General features: G+C 39.1%; 1 protein-coding gene across 6 annotated transcripts in view; it reads left to right on the forward strand.

Moving 5' to 3' along the window:
- The window catches only part of frmpd4 (FERM and PDZ domain containing 4), a 57,449-nt gene that overhangs the window by 28,933 nt on the left and 11,981 nt on the right, over window positions 1–16,535 (forward strand). For 5 of the 6 annotated variants that reach the window (XM_038293422.1, XM_038293423.1, XM_038293424.1 and 2 more), the window contains 6 exons: window positions 9,328–9,488; window positions 9,758–9,860; window positions 11,782–11,827; window positions 12,596–12,700; window positions 15,497–15,604; window positions 15,981–16,112. In XM_038293422.1, the coding sequence (XP_038149350.1) occupies window positions 9,328–9,488; window positions 9,758–9,860; window positions 11,782–11,827; window positions 12,596–12,700; window positions 15,497–15,604; window positions 15,981–16,112 (655 nt within the window). The remainder of the gene's footprint in view (window positions 1–9,327; window positions 9,489–9,757; window positions 9,861–11,781; window positions 11,828–12,595; window positions 12,701–15,496; window positions 15,605–15,980; window positions 16,113–16,535) is intronic. The other variant, XM_038293428.1, reaches the window with a different exon arrangement.

The raw sequence follows: 16,535 nt of genomic DNA on the forward strand, positions 1-16,535 counted from the left end.
AAAGGCCCAGTAGGGTGCAGATCAGAGTGAAATTTGTCCTGTTGTTTAGGTCACTGTCTTGTTGAAGATGTTCCCTCACTGTTACCCCTGCCTCTGATGTAGGTATGCATGTGAAAAGAGAAGTAACATCAAGAGACACCAGGGTTTCTCCTGGCGACATCTTTAAGGCCCCGTCCACACGAAGACGAACCCTGGCCTAAACGCACAAATTTTTCACCAAACCAGCCTCTCATCCACACGAAGCCGGCGTTTCGGGGGTCTGTAAACAATCTTTTTTTTATTCAGCCTTCAGAGTGGGAAGATTTCGAAACGCCGTTTTTCGCGTTTCCATCTTTACGCTCTAACCGCATATTTTTTTACACGCATGCGTCATAGCGTCGCCTCTAAACACGCATGCGCGACCAGTATATCAACAACAATGGCGCAGTTGCTGCTAATGCTACTCACCCTGCTGTCGGGTTTACAACAGAATCTTCTTCTTCTGGAATATCTCCAGGAAGAACAGAGCAATATCGACGAAATAGTTCAGCACCTGAATTTGACTTAACCACGAAAATGGACCCGCAGGGCAACCATGTATAAATATTAGTGCGCATGCCCAACATTTCGTCGCTTATTTTTGCTTTGGCACCACAGCGCCACTTACAGGCCTGGCATACATTTTGCAGCGTTTTCATGCATTCGTGTGGACGCTCACATTTATTTTACGTCTCCGTCTTTACGGCAAACGTTTTGGAAAATATTAGCGTTTCGTGTTCGTTTTGACTTCGTGTGGACGGGGCCTAAATGTTTGACTTTGTTTGCAAAGTCTTTCGAGTTTTCTATGTGATGTGGTATGTTTCCCACCAAGGGGGCTAACATTCTATCTGGTTGTTTGTTTATTTTATAATTTGTAACTTTAAGTTTTATTTTTTTATGGGGGATTGGAGTGGGGTGAGGGGTGTATAAATCTGATGCGACAGAGAAAATACTGTAAGCTTTCAATCAGGCCAGTGTTTCTTGTTGCTCATTTTTGTTCTTACTAGCAATAAAGCTCTAAGCTTGGGTTGTGATTCCTATACAGAAAGGGTTTGAGCTACAGTATCAGCTAATGGGTGTGATTAGGGGGCATTAGATTCATGGCTGTCTGCACAATGGGAATCAAGCCATGTTTAGCAGGTGGCCTTGGAGAGGAGGGAACAGTGCTCTTCCTGAATGCACAGGTCCATATGTTTTTTGATCAATGCAAAAGCTGCTGAGTTTTTACTTCTTTACAGAGAAAAAACAAACAAACTCCTTTTCTAAATAAATTGGATTGCTGGGGAACTTTCCATAATTGTAAGCCATATTCTGCAGCAACCTCTTAACTGATGATAGAATCACTGTATGGGGTATAAATAATGGGGGACACATTTTTTTTTTTTGCTCACCAGTAATGTGAGAAAATTTCATCACTTTCATATGATGTATTTGTATTACAGTGGATGTTCAAATTTTACTCAAACAATTAAACTACCATGCTACTTTTAACCATGATATTAGAAAATGGAGGAATAGATTTCTTCAAACACATATCAGTAAAATTATGTTAAAATTTGTGTGTTTAAATATTGTGATTCTGATACAGCGATTTGATTTTTTTAAAGCTCAAATTGGTCAACTACAGCCTTTCAGTTTTCTGTTTGTCAATATGCTAATAACCTGGCATGAGCCAGCTTGATACGTGTAGCCCGGTTTGAATTCCACACAGTATCTGGTTGACGTCTTACAAGTCACTTCCTTTTATTGGTTGGAAACATTTCTTTATTTGAGGCTAATGCATCTATTGGTTTGAGGAAAGAAGTATTTTACGGAGTTTGTGAATTCAAAATCTCATGCCAATTCATCTTGCTTGCAAGGTAAATAAACATTCCTTTCCCACTAAATATTTTCTCTCCAAAAGACCAAATCTGACCAATTACAGGATCATATTTGTAATTCTCCATAATTGGAAAAACTTTGGTTGTTTAATTGTTTATAATAAGCACTAAATTAAAAACTATGAAATGTCAAATAGAAGAGAAGCTGAACTCTTGCCAAGAATGGTTTTGATCTCTAAGCCCTCAGGCAGTGCTGCAATAAAAAAAAAACAGACATGGCCCTGTTAAACCCTTTGTGCACAACAGACATAAAAAAGACATGCTTGAGAAATAAAGAAAGATGTCCAAAAAAGCTAAATTGATTTAGTCAGTTTATATATAATGTAGAAACTCTACCTTAATCTGTACATATTACAAAAATATAGCTCTTAATAAAAACATTGTTGTTTTGATTCAAGTTTATAATCTAAAGCTGCTTCTGAAGTGTTTCTGATTCTTTAAAAACAGATGAAGAAAGTAAATGAAAAGCTTTCTTATTACAAAACCTACACAGTGTGACTCCAAACAGTTGTAGATTGTCTGGAGGAGTATATGTCATGCACAACAGCTATTAAAGGCACACCGTGGACTTTGTGACGTAAAGAGTTGATGCATATGAGTTATTTTAAATTATTCCTCAGGCCAGTTTACAGCACTTAACACTTAACACCACAAGCGGGGCTCCCCTCTTGAAATTCCGCCTATGTAAGTTGGGAAAAGACGCACTGCCGTTGGCCAGGTGATGTGACCCAGAAGAACGCCCTGTCTGACCCCGCGGCTCTTAACTATCTCCACCGCTGGTCCTCTGCACTGTCCGGCCTGTCTTGGCGGTGATATGCAGAGAGCAGCACATCTAAACCTGGTGTATCCCCCAGTCAAAAGACATGGGAGGCTGGCCATGTGACAGTTGACTTTTGCAACAGTACTGCCGCACTTCTGGCCACTAGGGGCACTAGACATGAAAGTTACAGGTGTCCCTAGTGGCCAAAAGTTACACAGTGTTCCTTTAAAATAATACAAGAAGATTTTGTCAAAAGTTCTGTCAATACAACAGACAATTTCAATTCAGTTTATTTATATAGCACCAATTCACAACACGTCATCTCAAGGCAGGTTGCTGAGACAATTCAACCAGATCTTACATTCAGATTGGTTCATTGGAAAACCAGCTGGTAACGTCGACCATTGTCCCTCACAGGCAGCATGCTTGTAGCAGCAGTGGAGGAAAACTCCCTAATAGGATCTCATACTGCTGGTTCATAAAAGTTTGGGGGCTGATGCCTATTTCCAACTGTCTATGGGCTAAAGTTGAGGTACACCCTGAACATGTCATCAGTCCATCACGGGTTAAAAAACAAAACAAAAAAAAAAACATTGACAATAAAAAAAAGTATATATTTGTTATACTCAATTCAAGCCTAACAATAATATTATTGTATGGTAGAAATACTAAAGCTTTTGAATTGAAGCAATCTTGAAAATCATTCTGAAACACATTTACAACATAATTTGGAGAAAAAAAATGCTTCACACTCTTAATAGACTTGATGCATTCAGCTCTCTCTACCTGATATTGTAGGTGCTCCCTTCAATCCTTTTTTAAACGAAAATTGGCTCAGAGTTTGACTGCTTAACAGAGCCACCAGTGTAGCTAGTTTACGACTACCTTTAGTAACACAGGAAGTATTTATGGATCAATGCCTCTATGTTCCTTTTTTGATCTGTCTGCTTCTGTTTTCTTGAAACAGCCGGAGGTTTCTTCCTGTTAAATCTGCGACTCTGGTGAATATCTTCTAATATGTTATTCATTAAAACTGTTGCTCTTACAGGGACCAGAAGTATTCAGCTAGTTTTAGATAGTTTAATTAATCATGCAGTTTGTTATCCCTAAGAAGGGATTCTCTGTCTTTAAATGGTGTGATCTACTGAAGCCAGTTTATTAGAGTAAATATTTAAAGGAAAGTAATCTGGTTAGATGAGGACCTGGATGGAAAATTTTAGCCTACATGAAATAGGATGTATGACAGGAAATTAAGAGACCATGCCACAGTCAAACATGGTGTTGGCAGTATCAAGATGTGGGGAAGATGTTCTTCACTAGACAGAGAATCTAATTAGTTTTTGTTTTGCTTGTGGCATTAATATACAGTCTCTTAAAGCTGCAGTCTGTTACATTGAGAAGAGAGCAGACTTCGACTGAAAATTTGAAGAAAAACAGGTTTCACGCCACTCCCCCACCTTCTCTGCTTCACTCATGCCCCACCTCCAAGCTCCACCCCTCTCACAGCATCTGCGCGGCTACCGCATACCACATCTTCTTTTTTGAAGTCTTTGCCGTGTATGCAGTAGTCGGCAGGGGCAGTAAGGGCAGTTTCTCTTTTGCTGGTGGCTGTCGGTCCGCCATGACTTCCATGCGCGTCCTCCTGACTGCGGCAGCCGGGCGGCAGCGTCAGGTTCAGCGGTGAGAGGGAGGGGGCGGGATTCAGCGTGTGTGAGCTGTGATTGACACTCCTTCAGATGCTCCTCTGGCTGTGATTGGTTGTTTTGACTCGTCCCGAAATATTCTTTCCAGATTGCAATACAGGCAGTAGGCGGGAACAATTGAAGCAGTTTTTTTCACAGGTTACATATCACATGTACTGCTGTCTGGGCATAGGGACAGTTTTAGCCAATATGACAGAAAAGTGATTTTTAAAAACTTACAGACTTCAGCTTTAATTCCTTTTTCTATTATATGCTATTCTTTATTTGTTGACGGGATCAAAATAAATGTTCATATAGGCTGTCCATCCATTCTGATTGAACTTTAACTATTAAGAAAGATAGATAGGAAAAATATTACACACACACACACACTTGGTGGGTAAAAAAAGTGGTTACTTTTTTTTAGTGCTTCATTGGAGCTGGATACATATTTCATCCACGCCACAGTTTTTAAACAATTCTTGGGAAAAGATTTTAAAAGCATTGTCTCATTGAACTTCCACTTTATAATCGTGTAGAAGAAAAATTATGAATATAAATAGCATGCCTCTACAAAGCACTGTGTGCTGAAAAGACAGAATTTTAGTTTTCATGCTTTGCTAAAGTTTTATATCTTCTTTAGAGTTTATATCAATAAATGTCTCTGTGTTGTTTTTAATTTAAAGAAAAAGCATGTTATTTTCAATAAATGTATATAGATGTTCAGCATAAACATACTAAATGGTTAATAGTTGTATCAATCTGGAGTTTATTTTCAAGACATTAATATAATCAGTATAAAGTGAAAGCAACTCATTGTCTAGGTCAGTAGTCTCATTTCTTTTTTTCTTTTTCTTTTTTTTTTTTTTTTACAGCATCCTGTCTGGCAATGTGGCAATAAGAATAATTGTCTCAATTCATAAAAGAGAGCCCAATAGATTTTACTTTCACAAGTGGAGCAATATGGCTATCGCAATAGTGTTGTGTTTGATTGCACATAAATAGCTTTATTATAATTCATGCAGGGAGTATTACAGATTTTATGGACACTGCAATGTAAGTAGAACAGGAAAGGGAAAACAGAAAAAGGAAGGAAAGATGAAAGAAAGAGTAGATAAAAGGGGAGATACAAGAGAAATAACGATAAAAAAGTCTCATTTCTAGTGATCATGCGAAACCTTTTAGGATAATATATACATTTACTACCATACACACTAGAAAGCTGTTTAGATTCTAATAATTTGGAATTGGGAGATGGGATAAAAAAACAACAACTCAATTTTCTGGTGAAAAAGAAAGAGTTTTTGAAAGGTCCCCCTCAGAAGTATAACCTTTATCAGGTAATAATGAGTTTGTTGAATTTACTCTTTTTGATCTGATCTTACATTTCAAAGTTTTAAGTAAGCAACTAAAATCAGCCACCAAATGTTACGTCTCGCTGATAAAATATACATCAGAATCAGAATCAGAATCGGGTTTATTGCCATTGTTAGTGAAGAGGTTCACAACTAGGAAATTTCTGTGGTACAGTCGTGCAACATGAAACATATATGAAATAGTAAATAAAATTATAAAAATCTCTAAAAACACTAGGGTATAAGGCATGCAAAAAATATACTAATATATACACTTAAGATAAAAATATGGATAAATATAAAAAGTAAAATGTACAAGATAGTGCAAATAGAGCAGTGTGCAATACAGCAGTGTGAATGGCATGGGCAGGTTATGGAGTCTGACATATAGTGTTCATGAGTCTTATGGCAGAGGGGAAGAAGCTGTTTTTATGGCGGGAGGTTCTGGTCCGTATGGACCGTAGCCTCCTCCCTGAGGGGAGAGGTTCAAACAGTCTGTGTCCAGGGTGAGAAGGGTCGGCTGTGATGCGACCTGCACGTCTCCTGGTCCTGGAGACATACAGGTCCTGGAGTGATGGCAGCTTACAGCCGATCACCTTCTCAGCGGAGCGCACAATGCGCTGCAGTTGGTATCTGTCCCTGGCGGTGGCGCCAGTGTACCACACGGTGATGGAGGATGTGAGGATGGACTCAATGATGGAGGTGTAAAACTGCACCAACATCCGGGTTGGCAGCTTAAGTTTCCTCAGCTGCCGCAGAAAGAACATCCTCTGCTGGGCCTTCTTGACGAGGGAGCTGATGGTCAGCTCCCACTTGAGGTCCTGGGTGATGGTGGTGCCCAGGAAGCGGAAGGACTCCACGTTGGAGATGGGGGTGGGGCTGTCTGTGAGGGCAAGGGGGGACGGTGGGGCTGTGACCTTTCTAAAGTCCACAATCATCTCCACTGTCTTTTGGGTGTTCAGATCCAGGTTGTTGCTGCTGCACCAGGACACCAGCCGGTCCACCTCCCTCCTGTAGGCAGACTCATCACCGTCGGAGATGAGCCCGATGAGGGTGGTGTCGTCCGCAAACTTGATCAGTTTCACGGACTGATGGCTAGAGGTGCAGCAGTTGGTGTACAGGGAGAAAAGCCAGGGGGAAAGGACACAGCCCTGGGGGGATCCGATGTTGATGGTCCGTGTGTCAGAGACAGTTGTTCCGAGCCTCACGTGCTGTCTCCGGTCCGTCAGGAAGTCAGTAATCCACCTGCAGAGGGAGCTGGGCACGTTGAGCTGGTACAGCTTGTCCTGGAGCAGACCCGGGAGGATGGAGTTGAAGGCAGAGCTGAAGTCCACGAACAGGATCCTGGCGTAGGTTCCTGGGGAGTCCAGATGCTGCAGGATGAAGTGGAGGGCCAGGTTGACTGCGTCGTCTACGGACCTGTTGGCTCTGTAGGCGAACTGCAGCGGGTCCAGGAGGATCAGGATTTATAAAGTTACTGTTTTGCAGGCTTGCCCTGGAATAATAGTCATTGAAAACTCAATGGTGTAAAGGTATTGATAGGTCAGCTAAAATAATTTCTATTATTTAGTACTGATTTTTGTATGAGTGCCCTTTAAATTTTATTTCTACATTTTACATCTTGATGGAAGCTGTCATGGCTTTTGTTCTTGAAAGAGGCAGATAAATCCTCCATCAGAATCCTGTCTGACAATTGATTAACATCTTTAAACTTGTTGTACCCGTTCTGGCTTTTTTTGTGACATTGCAAATCCAAATGACAGATCTTACTGTTTCTTTGTTCAGTGAAAGGTTAATTGATGGTATTTAGCTGTGAAAAGAATGCATGTTAAGAATAACTGTGAATTACACACTGTCTGCCCAGAGCTTTAATTAACCAACACATTTGGCACCATGCAGAGATGCCACTGCTGATGCTTCTGTAGCCAAGGAGAGTGAAGAAATGGTGTAAAAAATATATCACACCATATGTGAAATTTGTGTACAGTTATGCACACCTTTTCAGCTTAAAATGCTAAGAAAAATATTCTATAGCCTGATTGTTTTGTAGTTATTTATAAAGTGTACTGAAAAAAGTGAAGTCAAAAAAAGACAAAAAAAAAAACACAGTCTTTGTTTGAACCACTGAAACGAAACACCTGTTAAGTGTTAATCCACTTAAAACTAGTTACAGTGGGCAATAATAAAAAGACAACCTGCAGAAATGAGGACGGTAATTGTGACATATTGCTGTTAATGTGATTTGAGAGAAAATTAAGATTATATTTGACATCTTTACAAGCTGGTTTTGTATAAATTAAAGACACCAGCACTATCAGTGGCCAAAAATAATACAATCAAAAGATGACATAAAACAATATACTTGCATATCTGTGATATAATCCATTATCCAGTAATTCCATCTAATAAAAGGACTCATGAATCTTAAGTGAAAATTAGATCTGGAACACTCTTATCAGCTTTACCTGAGCGACTGCGATGTCCCTTCTTTATCTCCAGCCAATCAACTCGGGGCCACGTCTTCTACAAACCAATCAACTTTCAAGATCCCCTTAATTTAGCTCCCACCCGTTCACCCACATCCACCCCACCTCCTCCTGCATTCTCAGACTATTCTCAGTCCCATTCACCTTCTGGTTTATTCCACCAGCAGTGTACAGGCCCCAGGGGGGAAGACTTGTCTAGTCCTTTGCCTAGATTACTCATCCAAGTGAATGTTTACAGTTTATTGTCTTCTGTCAGGGCCCAAGCACCAAAAAGCAAATTTCATTATCTGCTTCCATTTCCTTGAACCCCAGTCGGCCTTAGCAGATGGCCGTTCACACTGATCCTGGTTCTGCTGTAAGTTTCTTTTAAAGAGAGTTTTCCTCTCCTCTGTTACTACATGCATGCTCGGTGTGAGGGATGACGAAGAGTAAATGAGTCCTAGCAATGAGCTGGTTTTCCTTAAATTGAACATTTTTGAAGAATCTGACTGTTACCTACATAAATAAATTGAGCAATAATTTTCTGATTACAGCTTTTCTCTATGTGTCTCCATGTTGAAATCTAAATAATTGTAACTTTTGTCAACCTGCACATTAGCTCCATCTGTGTACCCATTTTGATTTACTATTAAAATAAACAATATTCATTTATGAACTGATATGCATCTACAATAGTGTAATGTGATGTTATAAACTTAACATTTAAGGTATTCTTATAGTATCAGCATTCTAATAGTACCATTGATATTTTATTTATCCTTGGTACATTTCTCTTCATCCTTATTTGTTCATCAAGTGTATTGAGTTCTAGTTTTAAGGAAATTAGTAACCCACATACATACGAGTAAAGGTCAGTAATAAACATATGATATGGAATTTGTTTTGGAAAAAAAAACATGTCTGATTAACAATAAAATGTAATTACCACGATATACAGTAATACTGAGCAGTATATATCACTAAAAGTAACATTATTGGGCATGATTGATACTTGCATAACATTTGTCCGTACCGTTTGAGACAAAGGTTTTGTTTACAATGCCAATAGACCATAATACCTCTGAATACCATGTTGTAAAAAGCCTTATAGTAAGTTATTGCAATAATTATTACTAAGTAGAATTATTTCTTACATTTTTCCCTCAGTCAGATCTCCCATAGCAGCTCCCTGGAGGAAGTTCGTCTGGATGGAGACAAGTTTGTGCCCCCCACGCCCCGGAAGGTTGAGATGAGGCGGGATCCAGTGCTTGGCTTTGGATTTGTGGCAGGAAGTGAGAAACCTGTTGTGGTCCGGTCAGTCACTCCAGGTAATGAGAAAGACCCCCCTTCACACTAACCCTCCTAAAACAACACTGACTCATTCAGTCCACAGCCAGATCATGAGATGAAATCCACCAAAAATGTAGTAGCCTGGAGGTAAACCCACTTATGCTGATGATTCAGTGATTTTAAAAGCCCTCAATGAGTAAACGTTCATTAGAGCCTTGGCCACAAGACAGGACAAAGAAAATTGAGAATGCACTATACAGCATGCTATTTGTGTGTACCTGAAGCAATGTTTGGTATGTTTTGGCAGGGGGTCCATCAGAAGGCAAACTGGTCCCTGGGGACGAGATCATCATGATTAATGATGAACCAGTCAGCTCAGCTCCCAGGGAGAGGGTTATCGACCTTGTCAGGTAAGATATTTGGCTTGTGTCAAACCTGTCACAGATAATTAAATAACAACAAAAACCAAAAATACTCTTTTTATTGATGATTCTCACAAATATATTGTATTATTTACAGAGCATCTAGCCTTGTATGCATGCTTAATGAAATTGAAGTGTACTATTTAATAGATTTTTTCTCAACTTAATTGATAGATAAATTAGTAAAAGCTCTTAGTTACTAACTGAGCAACTGCTCTGTAAGTGGCAGTAAAGGAAAAGGTGTTTATTGGCCGGACTTCATAGATCTGATGGATTTGAATGGATTTTCTCAGTAAAGCTGTCTACTTGTCATCCTGTGCTTCCTTGGCAGGACATAATTGTCAGGGGCAACAATCGAAAAGAGTATCCCAGTCTTTAGATGGACTTTTCTGCCATTCTCAACATGATTCCTTTAATCACACTTTTTATTTTCTTTAATCATTTATTTACTCATTGCTTTCTGCTTATTATTGAAATCAGGTCCTGTGAGTTTAAGCTCCAGGAGGAAACTCCAGACATCTCTCTCCCCAGTGAAACTCACTGGCCTATTTTCCCTGAGAACCTCAAACGTCAATCCTCCAGGTGGCATTATGATCAGACCACATCAACTGACCCTTTTTCATTCAGAGACGGAGTGGCTGTGTTCTTTTCTTCCTCTGGAGGAGCTAGTTCCTCACTCTATTTCTAAGGCTGAGCACAGGCACCATATACAGGAAACTTATATTGCCACCTGGCTTTGGGATCATATTTTTTTCAATAATTTACTATTTCTTTAGGATCTTAGTTTGGGTTGGAATGTTGGCAGACAGGGAAAGAGAGAGCTTCACTCTTTTGCATAATTCTTTCTTGATGACAAACTGGACCAAAACCTACATTACCTTTCAATTTCTCCCAAAGCTTTCCTATTGTTTCACGAGATCAAGACTCTGATATTTGTAATCACTTCAAGAGGCATGGCATGCAAACTAGTTTTTGCAGTCACAATTTTTTTTCTTACAATTTATATTGCAATAGAGATATCAGTTCCAGCTATCCAATACCAATATCCAGGCTGAGTATTTCATCTGATACCTAATACTGATCTGATGATTTGATACTACTGTTGAATGACAGGATAAAGTATTTAACCAAAACTCTGTGTGAGAATGTGTTACAGGCATCACGCAACCTATATTGATCAAGCTAATTAGTCAACATCGGAGCCAATATCTGATCCAGTTATCGGAAGGGTACATCTCTACCTCAGACTTGCAGTACAAGAGCTGACTCTCATCACGGCAGCCCTAAACTCTCTTTTGAACCATCCGATTGTAAGCAGTAGGCTTTGGTCTTAAAGCACCAACACAAGTAAATCATCCTAAATAGCAAAGATGCTGGTTCCAGAACTAGACAATTTTCTTACCATGAACAGGTGCCCTGGTCTTCTTCCAAATTATCACCCTATGAAAGTTGCTGGTTTGAGAACCCCATTGGCTTGGGGGTTATTATGTAAAGGGTTTGGGTTATAAACAAGGAAAAAGTGGCTTCATAAAATAGTTTAGACAAGACTAGGAAACATTTCAAACACCTTGATTAAGAAAGAAAATATTGGAACAACTGGCTTAGAAGACCCCAGCATCCTCCTGGATTAAGGCCTCGGTTGGGGGCCTTGGCTGGTGGCCTGGCCATTGCCCCTTGGGTTTAGATTGTCAGACTAAAACAGGTAACAGTAGATCAAACCCATATGTCTACAACCTGAGGAGAGAGAAGTCAAGGTATCTCGGACCTGGGTGAGTTTGGGACCTTGGGTGTGATGTTGCTCTTTCTCACAATCTAGCTTTTCAAACATGGATTATCCCTCTTGAAATATCAGGCACAGATAAAGTAGTGAAATTACAATTGACCTGTTTTTCTCTTTTTTGTATCACAGAAGCTGCAAGGAGTCTATTGTGCTGAGTGTTGTTCAGCCATACCCAGTAAGTTTCTCCTCTTTGAGATAAATTCAATTACCCCAATAAACATTTCAGCATTGTTTTGTTGAAACTATGCAAGCAAGTCCTTCATCATGTCATACATAGGTCCTAAAACTATATCAGTCATGCCTTTCATATTAAGTAAGAAATTGAGCAACTCAAAGAAAGTCTATCCTTTTTGAGAGCTGCCACATCTAAGACTTAGAACCACACAGGACCTCTTGTTAATTTGCCACAACAACATTTCCTAGAAAGCACCAGATGGTGGTGAGCACACAGTGCCAGGAGCATACCCTCTTTGCGGGCTTTGTTTGCAGTTCACATAATAAGTCACTGGAAATGGTGTTATGCAAGGTTTTCTTCCAATAACATACAAAAACATCAGGGCATGATCGAATACAGTAAGACATTTTGTTTGAGGTTCTTTACATTGCAGGGACTTAAACTCGTAGCTCACTGTAAAAGTTTAAAATTGTGGTACCAAACCACAATCTTTCAGTTCTTATCAATAGGATATAATAGTGTCAATTGTGCTAATTATTTGATAAAAGCTACTTAGTAATTGTTAAATCTTCAAACATTTGGTAATCTGACAGCAACAGGGTTTTTCTCATTACTATGCCTTGGATTGCTGTTATGTGACTTGCAGAAATTCAAAGAAAAGCTAACATTTTTTATTCCCTTAAATCATGCTCATATTTCATCTCAAAATTAGAGCAGATTTTCCTTGAAATCCTTAATTGTTCTGCCTTTCTTCTTTCTCTCTTAAAGTCACCCAAATCTGCATTCATCAGTGCAGCCAAAAAGGCCAAGTTAAAGACGAATCCTGTTAAAGTCCGCTTTGCTGAGGAGGTCATCGTCAATGGACAGGTCCCAGTAAGTCACACCCAACAACTTATCTCGTCTAGATTTAGAACCAGAGATGAAATAGACAGAATTTGATTCTATATGTATTTGATATGTTATCCCTTAGCAGGGGTGTCAAACAGGTTCCAGAAAGGGCCGTGTAGCTTCAGGTTTTCTTTCCAACCAAGCAATAGCACACCAGACTCCAGTCATCTTATCAAGGGAGTCCAATCTGAACATGATGACTTGTTGATATGAATGGAGTCTGGTGTGCTATTGTTTGGTTGGAAAGAAAACTTGCAGCCAATAGGCCCTTTCTGCAAACAGTTTGACACCTGTGCCTTAGAGGGACTTCAAATGCACTGTAATCTTCTGTAATGCTATCTTGCTGTATGAAAGCACACACACAACAGCATGATGTGAGAGAGCAGTTACTATTGGCCTAACATACATTAAGAAAAGGGAGAGGGTGGGGGCCACAGATGTGAGGATAATCTCATAAGGAGTGATAGTGTTAATACAACCCGCTTTTAAATACATTGACATACAAAGGTGTTAATACCAATTGTTTTGGGTTTTTTTGGTTTTGTTTGTATGTTGTCACCATTTGCCAGTTGTTTACCACAAATGGCTATCATTGCTTTTCTGTAAAGAGGACTTTTTTCAAAATAAAATTCTGAAAATGAGCCCTCCCTTATCAATGTGTTTTAGAAAGCCTTTTATGGTCTGCCACTGCCAGCTTTTCGTGTCAGTGTACTGTTTACTGCAGCAATTCTATTTTATTCTGTTTTTGTGACTTTTTCAATTAGTTGTTTTATAGTGATTTTCTCTGTTGCACCTGATCTTAGAGACTTTTTTTGCTGTTGCTCTGTTATCTATAATTTTCTTTATCTATGAAGACTTCTGCTTTGTAAAATCATCTCCAGAGGTTTTAGAGGAGAACAGAAATGGCCTTTATGTTGAGCTTCTCTAAGTTGTTTGCTCTGATGCAGTTACCCCACCAGATTATGGCAAAATACATCAAACTCTCCACAACAGACACAAAAGATAAGCAGCATCTTCAGAACACTGAAGGACCTAAGCTTCCTTAAGATGTACAGATTGCTCTATATCTATACTTCTCCACCATCTCCCCTTCTTCTCCCATGAAGTTAATAAGTTTTAACTTAGAACATTAAGAAAATCAATCAAAATTTACAACAAAAAATAAAACTTGAACTCAGTTGGAAAATATGAAGTGACTAAAGCCTGATTATAAAATCACTGAATTGGTTGTCCACCTCTGCTTGGTCCAAGAGAGATGGGAAAATGTCCCAGTTATTCTAAAGAAATAAGTTTAAGAGAGACACAAGCTGTGGAATAATCATACTGCCTTAGACTTAGGTCTCTCTCAAACCCCCCCACACGCAGGACTTCCCTGCATTTAGCTTCAACATCTATCAGCTCTTACTATTTTTTTATTTTCTGTTTTTAAAAAACAAATCACCATGGAATTGTACTGCCACCACTATGCTTTCCTGTTGGAGATGGGATGTTCAGTTTGACATATTTGAACATATTGCTTTTAGTGTGTTCATCCATTTTTGCTAACAGGTTCTTCTTCAACATGTTGCTATCTTGCCTATAGGGCATGCAGTACTCTAGAAAAAAACATATTCCAGGGCATATTGTTACAGGGCCCAGCTACTTTCTGTCCAATCAACAGAGTCCTGACTAAAGTGTGAGGATCATGTAGATGTTACATCTTTTTATCTTTTTGACTGATCTCTGGTAAACATCCTTCTTGTCTTCTTGTTTAGGTGTACTGTTGTCAGGGTAACAGGGTTTTCTATTTTCAGTTTATGGATCAATTGTGTTTAAAGCTCAGAAGATCTTTTGTTCTTACTCTGACCCTGCTTTTAATTTCTCCAAATCTATATATATGACATTTCTGGTATGTTCCTTGGTCTGCATGTTGCATCTGTTCTCTAACAAACCATAGAGGCTTTCACAGAACAGCTAAAGTTATACTCATTAAATAAAAAAAAATAAAATGAATTCTGTATAGATATTAAAGGCATAGTGGAGGATTTTTGCAAATTTTGAAAAGACCCGCCCTCTCCACTATAAAAAAGGCACATGTACAACCCTGTAGCCACTCACAAGAGGGAACGCCTATTAAACACGTGCAAGAGCATGCACGAGTGTGCTCCTCTTGCACGCTCTGTTTACAAGTTACTGTTTGCATCACTCATAAAAGCTTACTTTACAGAAGAAGCTTTGCAATTTTTCCACTATGTCAGTCTCACCACTGTTTAGTGAAAATGGGGACCAGCACGTAGGACGGCCTTATGTAAACATATCACCAGAATGATTGACAGTTAGGAGGACCACTTATTTTGATGATCCACCTGGAAAAAGAACATCCTCGACTATACCTTTAACTACACTCTTCAGATTTGATTCATTAATTTTTACAGTAACTGAAATGACTTGTACTTGTATAGCACTTTATCAGTCCAAGGATCAGTTATTTAGTCATTCACACACACATTTAAGAAGTGGCGCTGCCATCCATAACAGCACCAGGCCATCTGACCCTAACAACAGGCAAGGCATCTAAGGGCTCTTTAGTGTTAAGCCCTATAAAATCCAAATAAACGACATTGTTTTTTTTTTGTGGTTGCAAAATGACATGATGTTAAAATATTTAAGGAACCTTAAAATCTTTGCAAGCCATAGTATGTGTTTTCTGAGGTGGCTTCCATTGTTTTTTTGACAACTTTATGAATATCCCTCTTTATAAAGATACATTTGTTGATCATACATTTTCTGTTCCTTTTTCAGGAAACAGTGAAGGACAACTCTCTTCTTTTTATGCCAAATGTTTTGAAGGTGTACCTGGAAAATGGCCAGACTAAATCCTTTAGATTTGACAGCAACACATCCATTAAGGTAGGTGCCAGTAAGGGTGTCCTTTCACACTGAAACTCTATTATGCAGTCTAAAAGAATGCTCAGGTTTTACATTATGAAGTGCAACCTTTTCTATTCACTGGGGCATTAACAGCCATATCTCAGCTGAAATTACAATGCAATCAAAGAGAAGTGGGAGTAGATTTTATTGTGAAGGAGAGGTGAATTTAGCGTTTGACATTTGCCCCCTGATTTTTTAGCAGTTTGAATTCTAAATGTATATTAAAAATGGGGAGGCTTCTAAACATTTACAGAATGAAAAGGATTTTCAAGCATGACTGGGAACTGAGCTCATGCATAATGCTGCATCTTTACCCCTTTGTGTTGTATTAACTGTGACATTGTCTACATTGAAGGACGTCATTTCGACCCTGCAAGAAAAGCTATCTATTAAGTGCATCGAGCACTTCTCTTTAATGTTGGAGCAGCGAGCAGAGGGATCTGCCAGCAAACTCATGCTCCTGCACGAGCAGGAGATGCTAACTCAGGTACAGTAAGAGCGCCATCATGATTAAGCTGTCCTTCAGTTCAAACATATTTTTTCATGAACGTATCTCTTAAATATGGTATACATAAATTTGATGTATTTTTCCTCTTCAAACAATATTAAAGGAAATTTAGTCTTGTCATTGTATGTGCATGTCCATTGTGAGACATAATTAAAAAAAAATTGAATCATACAGCTAAAAAAAAGTATTGCTATTTGTTAATATTTGGTATTTCAATTACAGAGGTCAAACGTTTCCTGTAGTTTTTCACCAGGTTTGCACACACTGCAGGAGGGATTGTGGCCCACTCCTCCACACAGATCTTCTCTAGATCACTCACGTTTCAGGGAGTTTGAGCTCCCTCCAAAGATTAGGTCTGGAGACTGGCTAGTCCACACCAGAACCTTGATATGCTTCTTCCAG

This window comes from Cyprinodon tularosa, unplaced genomic scaffold (genome assembly GCF_016077235.1).
Source record: "Cyprinodon tularosa strain WSP-4 unplaced genomic scaffold, ASM1607723v1 ctg326, whole genome shotgun sequence".
Lineage (NCBI taxonomy): Eukaryota > Metazoa > Chordata > Actinopteri > Cyprinodontiformes > Cyprinodontidae > Cyprinodon > Cyprinodon tularosa.